The following is an 8,287-nucleotide window of genomic DNA, read 5'->3' on the forward strand; positions in this document are numbered from 1 at the left end:
CTGCAGAGCCGTCGGGGCGCGGCGCCTGGCCGGATCCGACGGAGGCTGCTAAGCTCTGGTCGCGGAGCTACGGGATTTCTTTCCGAGCCACTCGCGGGACTGCGAGGCCTGGGACAGGCACCACACAGGTGCCTCTGACTGGGCACCCCGGCCACCCCGCCCCGCACCCCTTTTTCCAGCCGTCCGGGCTTTTAGCGTCTGCCCGGCTTCGGCGCTCTCCTTCCGCCGTGCGCGCTCGGACCCGGCTAAGGCGGGGGGTGCCCTGCTGACCCCTGCGCGCCCCCCGCCCGCGGAAAGGAGCCGGGGTGCGGAGCCGGGGTGGGGGCGGGGGGGGCCGCCGTTCGGGTCACCAAGGGTTGACCTTCCTCCCGTCATCTCGGCCTCCCGCCCCAGTCCCTGCAGCCCCCGGTCTCTGACCCTGGCTTTGGGGGCCGAGTAGGTGTGGGTGTCGAGGGTGGGCTCTCGGGAATGTTCCCCCAGGGGTCAGGGGGCGCTCCCGGCCCTAACGGCGCCGCCGGGGAGCCTTACCTGAGGCCTGGGCAGCCATCGCCGCCGGCTGACCCCCGCGGCGCGGATCGTCTGTCCGGGTGAGGCCCCTGCGCCGGACCGATGCCCCCGACGCCCTCCCTCCGCGGGACTGCGCAGCCGCCTCTCGGGCTCCGCGGCCCATTGATTTTTCTGTTGACTTTGGGGCTCTCATTAATCCTTCGTTAATTACCCCGCCGGGGGCTCCCCGGACAGCTCAGCCAATAGCGAGGCGGCTGGACAGGCGGGCGGGGCCGGAGGCGGTGCAGGCGCGGGGCGCTGGGTCAGGGGACCCACGAGCAGGCCCGCTTCCGGGGTAGGTCGGGGGTGCAATGTCCTTAGGCCGCAATAGAGGCCGTGTAGGGTTCAGGCCACACTTGCCTCTGGCGGCCCAGCAGGGAATGGACCCTCCCCCACAGATCCGGGGTCACCTTCTCTTGTACCCCACGTAGCACCACGCCCGCAAGCCCTCTCTCCCTAAGGCAACCGTGAACTTGGGGCGAAAGAGACCCGGTTCTGACACGGCAGGAGGCGCCCCCTGCGGCCCTCCTCAGCTCTTCCTGCAGCCTCTGAGACCTGCCCACCTCATGGTGCTGGTGGGGTCCCGGCACGTTTCCCTCTAAAGTGCCCTGTGCGCCAGGTGCGGCTGCTCCCACGCTCCCGCACAAAATGCCATCTCCTCCCACCCCAGTCCCCACCCCAGCCTGTCGCCCTTCACCTGACTCGCCGGCCACCAATTCCACCTCTTCTTCTAGCTGTTGATGCCTCCCTTTCAATCTCTCTCTGCACCGTCTGGCGTCCTCAGTCTCTCTGAGTCCATCTCTATATCCCCCCTCCCCCACCTTCTTTGGAATCAAACCATTTTATTGAGGGGCTTCGGAGAGGGTCGAAGGGCTGGGAAAACAGTGAGATCCCACACCCTCTGCCCTGCCAGGATCTCCCCAGCTTGACAGTCGCCCCGTCTCTATACCTCTTGTAGAGTAGAAGCCAGAGGGCTTTGGAGAGGAGCCTCAGGGACCGCAGGGAGTGGGGTTGTGGGTAAGAGGAGGCCCAGGGTTTGAGAATCTGTGCCACCCAAGCCCTGTTTAGCTATAACAGCCCTGTTATAAATTATGTTATAACAGCCTATGAATTGAAGTTGCGTTCCTGAAATGCTTCATTTGAGGGGAAGACAAAAGCTCTGATGCATGAAAAAAGTTTGAACATTATTATTCTTAGTAGAGAGGCACTGGCTCCCTTTTGCTGTGTGGCTGTGGGCAAGTCTCTTTACCTCTCTGGGCCTCAGCTTTCTTCTTTGTAAAATCGTAGTTGGATTAGGTGAGTCCTTCCTAACCTTTCATGTGTCATGGAACGCATTTTAAAAAGTATATGTCAAAAAAAATGTATATGTCGCTTGAGGATAAAGCAAAGAGGAAGGTGGCAGCCTGGGTACTCCACCCAGCCCCTCCCAGCCACCCAGGTACGAGTCTGTAACTAGTCTGTGACTCAGACTTGGCTCACCCACAGAAAAGCCTGAGACCTGAATATCTCCAGGGGCCCTTGCAGCTCCGACCCCAAGACCCCCTCCTGTGATCATCTCAGACGTGGCTGCTGAGACACGAAGTGGGCACTGGGTGGGGCAGGGAGAACATCAGGTTTATTGGTTTCCAGCTCCAGGCGGCAGCACTGGCCAGGACACGGGGCTGGGGTAGGGGTGGAGCTAGAGCCTAGGACACTTCCAGATCTTGCCTGGTCCTAGAAAGGGTGCAGGGAAAGGTCCTCCTCCCCCGCTTGCCCCATGCCCCAGGGATATGCACGTCCTGACTGTGATTTAAAAACTCATCCTGGAAAAATAACTTTTGTGAAAATTCCACGCTGGGGCCGGCGGCGGGGGACTGGGTAGTTGCAGTGGCATAGTGACTGCCAGCCTGGGGTTCACTCCGCGGGGGTCTCTGGGCGGGCGCATGAGCTGAGCCCCTCCTCCCCGTGTCTCTAGTGGGGCTTCAGGACAGCATGTAGACCTCCAGCAGGCTGGAGACAGCGTGCATGCGGTAGAAGATGCCGAAGGGCAGGCAGATGTTGACGATGGCTCCCCAGAGGGAGGAGCCATAGAAGTCCACCTCCACGGTGTTGCTGAAGTGGGGGCGGGCCCCGAACGCGGGCATGATCCACAGCTGCGGGGACAAAGGGGTGTCAGGACCTGGCCCGGACTCGTGCCAGTGGGTCATTCCGTGGGCTTTGCTGGGTGGGGTGGGGGCGGGATGGGGGTCCCAGCCCTCTGGTTTTGTGGACAGCGAGGGCTGGGTGTTGCTGAGTGGGGAGCTCGAGCATCTTGGGCGGGGCCTGGCACTCACTACGGAGCTCAATAAATGTGCCCAGCTGAACTTGCCTGCCCCCCAGCCTAGGGCTCCGCCTGTGATCACATCTCCCGCCCTCAGTATGGCCCACGTGTGGGACTGGGGAAGGGGAGAAGAAGTCTCAATAGATGCTGTGAGAATTTGGAACAAATGGCTGAATCAGTAGCTCTCTCCCGGAGAGATGTGTGCAGGGTGGTGATGGTAGAATCAGGCCCAGGGCAGGGGTTCAGGATCCTGCCAGAAGGCTCCCCCAGCCCTGCCCCCTATGAGCTCTGCTCTCCAGCTCTGGCCCCGCACCCCACCCCCTTCCCAGGTCTGGGAGGAGGCTGAAGCTGGAATCCTGCTTCATCCCTGGCTATGAGCTCAGATAGTTCACGTATGGGGTGTGAGGCAAAGAATAAAGGCTTCTAGGCTAACCCCCCTCTCCCCACCGCAAATGTATCACACCCTTGGGCACATCACAGCCCAAATCTGAGCCTGCTTCTGTCCTGTAAAATGAAGGAGTTGCAGATGATGCCCTCAGAGTTGATCCCGGCTCAGAAAACTGGAGCAAAAGCGGCCTCCCAGGTGACTCCCAGCCTGTAGGCTCGGCCTTGGGAGAAGGTGAGGGGGGGGCCGAGGTTGGGGGCCACACCAAAGGTGGCCCAAGACAGGAGGAGGTTTTGAGCTTTATTGCTTCTACTGGTAGGTCAGAGATGGGTGACTACTCTTTTTTTTTTTTTTTTTAACCTGTAGGAGGGGCATTATTGGCAGTGGGGGCTTCACCAAGAACGCACCTCAATTAGGGCGTGTATTTCCTGTAGACCGACTGGGGGGGAATCCCTCTGGAGATGTGTTCTATATTGGGATGTACCCACATTAAGGCTGTTTTCTATATTAGGGGTATTTTTCTATCAGAGGTTATAGCTAAAAGGACTGTCTTTACATTGAGCAAAACTTCATTGAGGTGTGCTCTCTCTTCGGGATGTCCTCACAGGGGTCCATGATTCTCGGTTAGAGATTTCCCTCCTGAGGGTTAGATCTACCCTGGGGCCTTCCTCTATTAGGTTGGAGCTACACTAGGAGTATTTCTCTGTTGGGATGCACCTTCACAAAGAGTGTTCTCGTGCAGGATGTATATTTGTATTGGGTGAAGTCTGCTGCTATACAGAGGAGTTTCTCTTGGAAAGGGGCTTTGCTGAGTCGCCGGGGAGGGGGCGACTGTTATGGATGCTCCCCTCCCGGCCAGCCCGCCACTGCACTCTGCTGACAGACCCCTCGCGCTTATGCTGGTCTCTGCCACTTCCTGTCGCTGCTCCGATTTTCCTAAGAAGCAGGCTGGTCCCAAGGTCCCGGGGACAGTCACATCTCCCACCTGGGAGCAAGGGCCCCCACCCAGCTCCGTCTCACCTCCTCCCAGCCCGCACGTCAGCATTCCCTAAGCCCCCTCCAGCTCTGCCTAGATGCCAGAATGCCGGGATCTCATTCTCCCTGTGCGCCCTGAGATGCTGTTCGCCCCCCGGGGCTGCCCCTGGCTCTCCCTGGACCTGCTCCTTTCCTAGAGAGCCAGACGATGCTCGAGCGCGCCGGGGGCGAGACAGAGAGGGCCAAGTGAACAAACCCGAAAGAGCATCTTTCCTCGGCCTTCTCTTCCCCTCAGCCCGCCCCCATCTCTGCCCAGTTACTCACGATAATGTTGCAGAGCAGGAGAAACAGAGAAATGTCCTTCAAGCACCGGCATCTCCAGTGGCCCCTGGGGGCCAAGATGATGCTCGCTGCTCCCTGACGTCCTGCTGGGCTGGGGCCAACCGGCCTGGGGGCGGGTGGGCGGGCAGGCAGGGTGTGGAGGGTGTCCAGGCTGGCAAAGGTGAGGCCGTGGCAGGGCTCCTCGGGGGGAGTACCGTGCGGCTCAGCCCCGGGGGGAGCCCGGTGGAGGCTCTCAATGATGAAAACGTTCTGGAAGGTGTGCTGGGCGATCATGAGCAGAGCATGGGCCAGGCTGAGCCCCGCCAGCAGCTCCCTGGGTGTGCCCGACACTGCAGCCACGATAGAGTAGTAGGAGATGGCGTACTGGCCCAGGGCGGCACCCACCAGCAGGGCCATGTCCAGGCTGCGCGTGGGGTTCTTACGGTGGTCCATGGCCCGGCGGTCAAAACGGTAGATGACTGAGCCACTCAGGCTGACCAAGGTCATGAGCCCCAGACAGACGATGTTGAAGCTGTAGTAGATGACCAGGGCCTGCTGGGCGCTGCCCCTCTCCCCACTCACTTGGACCTCGTAGATGATGAAGACGGCCAGCCCCACGACAAACAGCATCAGGCCCAGGATCGGGCCGGCATAAAAGGTCTCCCGGAAGAGGCTGAGCAGGGATGGGGTGTGTCTGTGGCCGTGGGTAGAGGAGGCCAGCAGCCTGCCCACGTTCTTCCACATGACGTAGAGCATGGTGGAAGCAAAGAGGCTGTACTCGATGTTGAAGGGGTACAGGTAGAAGTAGCCCTGCTGGAAGATCTGGCAGACGGCCGTGTTGCAGGAGCAGTCTTCTCCGACTGGGCTGCCTGCACGTTCCACTGTGGAGAGGGGTGTGCAGAGCTGCACTGCGCTCCCACCTTCCTGCAGGCCCCCACCTGAAGAACCTCACCCCTAGACTGTGACCTTTGGAAGGGCAGGGTTGCTATCCATCACCACCGTATTCCAAATGCCTACACAGGGCCTGGCACGTTCGTTCATGCCACAGATATTTATTGAGCACCTACTATGTGCCAGGAACTGTGGGACACACCGGTAAACCCTAGCCAGGGCTCGATTAAGAAAAAAAAAAAAATCTGAACTGCAGAGTTGCCCGCTTCATCCCGTCCCATTCCTGCAGAAAAACACTCCCAACCCTTCCACACCAGTAATGACCCCTGGCTGCCCAAGGTAGGCAAGGCTCTGGTCCTAACAGAAGGTGGCCCGCTTGGCAACCCCTAAAATTCAAGCTGCCTCGCAGCTCTCCCCAGCATCTGCTTCAGCCAGAAAGCAGCTGCTGTGCCCAGGTCTCGACCGTGACCTCCTGTCACTTCGGTTTGTACCACACTGATAGGAATCTCATCCTGCATCCAGAGTGTGCTCTGCTCTGTAGGATTCCTCGGGCCTTGGCAGACAGCTCTTTTGATCCCCAGAACTATCTCAGCTGGTTTTGCAGAAGAAGGAACTGAGGCTCACTCAGAGAAAGTGGCTTGTGATGGCAGAGCGGACACAAATGACGTGACTCTCACCCCTGAGGCAGGTATCTCTCTGCACCCTGCAGCCCTAGCACGTAAGGTCGCCCACCTCCCTGGGCTGGGTTTAACCATCCTCAGGACCCCTCTGTATGTGGAGAGTGGCCCTTTCCAGTCCTGCGGGGCTGGGATCTCCTGTAGGCCTGGATCCATGCTTTCCATTCCTGGACCCTCCCATACTGGGTGTGCGTGTGTATTCAGGCAAGGTCCAGGTGGACTTGGTCATCTAGTCTGATCCTGGCTGGTGGCGGGGGGGAGGGCGGGGCTAGAGAAGTCCAGAGAACCAGGACCAGGGGGACCGTGGGCTCATTCTTCTTCAGCATAGCATATTGGTTCAAAGCAAAGATGGATCTCAACCCTAGTTCTCCAATTTCAAGCTCTGTGACCTTGGGTAAGCTACTTAACCTCTCTATGCCTTAGTTTCTGCATCCATAACATGGGAATACTAATAGTACCCATCTCATAGGGAGGTTGCAAGGGTTAAGTAAGATGGTGCTTAAGACACTTGGCACAGTGCCTGACATATAGAGCTCAGTGAATTGTCACTATATCGTTATTGCGATTATTACTTCTACCTTCTCCTCCTTGTCAGGCACGCCCTTCTGATCCCACGCTTCCACCATTGAGCCACCCTGCCTCTCTTCCCCTCTTTCTACCTCGATCACTCTTGCCCTTCCTTCCTGGAGCATGCATCCCTTCTTTGGTGGGACGGAGACCTGGACAGTGGGACCGAGGCTGGACTGTCCAGGATGAAGAAATGCTCCCCTATACTCTTCCTCCTGGGTCACCCACATCTAAACCTCTTCACAGGCATAGCCTGCGGCAGGAGGAGGTCCCTGGCCTCCACCTTTGCCTCCATGCCCTCTACAAGTCCACGAAGCACCCAGCCCGAGGCCTGGCTGCCACGGGACCAGGGTTAGTCTGAAGTGAGCACTTACGGTCCAGAGCGAGGCAGGCATCGCTAGTGTTGCCCTGAGAACTGCTGAGGGAATGGGCCTGGTGCAACGATTCATCCACCACGGCCGCCATCCAGATGGCCAGGTTGGTGGTGAGTGTGAACATGAGACCACATCTGTTTGGGGAGGGAGAGCAAAGAGGCCAGTGAGAGTCTTTGGCTCACGTGGGGTCCCCGGCGTGGTGGAGAGCTGGGGATGCTCTCCCGGGAGATGTTGGTGCTGAGAAGCAAGAAAGCAGGCAGCCCCCTGTGTGAACAGGGAAGCTGAGCTTGGAAGGAACACTTAGCCTGGCTGAGATGCCTCCCAAAATAGGGCTGGGGGGTGTCATGGGGTTCAGGCCACGGCTGCTCCCTCTCTTTGGGGAAAGGACATTTGTACATTACACACGCCATCTCACCAAGCACGTCCCCCATCCCCCCAGCAGGGGGTGGTGGCAGTGAGGCTGGCAAAGCCGGGGCGGGGGGGGGAGGGGGGGGCCTTGGCTGAAACCCCGCCTGGGGGCGGAAAGAGGACCCATGCCCCAGGCTGGGAAGCGCTCATCTCATGCCAGGTGAGCCCACCCCCTGGGCATGGACGCTGAGCCACGGGCACGGAGCAGGCACTCACCGAGTCAGGTCCAGGTGCGTGTGAACACAGTCTTTAGCGGAGACGCAGAGAAAGTAAGTCTGTGTTGAGAGAGAGTGGTGGGGTCATCTACTCTGCAGACGGGCTCAACCCGGAGCGCCCAGGTCCGCGCCCAGCGCTACGTTCCTAGCACCTCGAGAGCCCTCCCACTACGTGATCGAGTTTATTTCAGCTTTACAAAGCGAGACGTGAGCGTTTCTCTCTTTCTATTCTCTGGAGCGACTTGTACAAAATAGTTCTCCGTTCTTTCAAAGTTTGCAGAGTGCCACCTGTAAACTCTCTGGGCTTGGTGTTTGTTTTCTGTTTCTTTGTAGGGTGGAGTTTTGACTGCCTAGTTATTTATTCCTGGGAGCAAGGCCCGCCTCAGAACGAATCTAAGGGGCTTCCCGGCTCTCTCTGGCACTACCCCTGCCTCTTCCTCAGCCTCTGTTGCCCTGCAAGTCCTTGCTCTCAGCTGGCTGCCCTCAAATCCTTGCTGTGGTGTTTATTGATGTTGGGGTGTCTGTATTTCCATTTTGCCTGAGTAGTCTTTAAAGTCGGAAAATGTAAAATTAAAACTATATAGGGCTTCCCTGGTGGCGCAGTGGTTGCGCGTCCGCCTGCCGACGCA

At 58.7% G+C, this 8,287-nt stretch overlaps 1 protein-coding gene across 1 annotated transcript in view; it reads right to left on the reverse strand.

Moving 5' to 3' along the window:
- Nucleotides 1-2,145: 2,145 nt before the first annotated feature.
- The window catches only part of OTOP2 (otopetrin 2), an 8,866-nt gene continuing 2,724 nt past the window's right edge, over nt 2,146-8,287 (reverse strand). The window contains exons 5-8 of the mRNA XM_007099716.3: nt 7,660-7,718; nt 7,036-7,169; nt 4,530-5,407; nt 2,146-2,678 (exon numbers count right to left, since the gene is read on the reverse strand). Coding sequence (XP_007099778.1) covers nt 2,508-2,678; nt 4,530-5,407; nt 7,036-7,169; nt 7,660-7,718 — 1,242 coding nt within the window. The 3' untranslated portion in view covers nt 2,146-2,507. The remainder of the gene's footprint in view (nt 2,679-4,529; nt 5,408-7,035; nt 7,170-7,659; nt 7,719-8,287) is intronic.

This window comes from Physeter macrocephalus, unplaced genomic scaffold (genome assembly GCF_002837175.3).
Source record: "Physeter macrocephalus isolate SW-GA unplaced genomic scaffold, ASM283717v5 random_14, whole genome shotgun sequence".
Lineage (NCBI taxonomy): Eukaryota > Metazoa > Chordata > Mammalia > Artiodactyla > Physeteridae > Physeter > Physeter macrocephalus.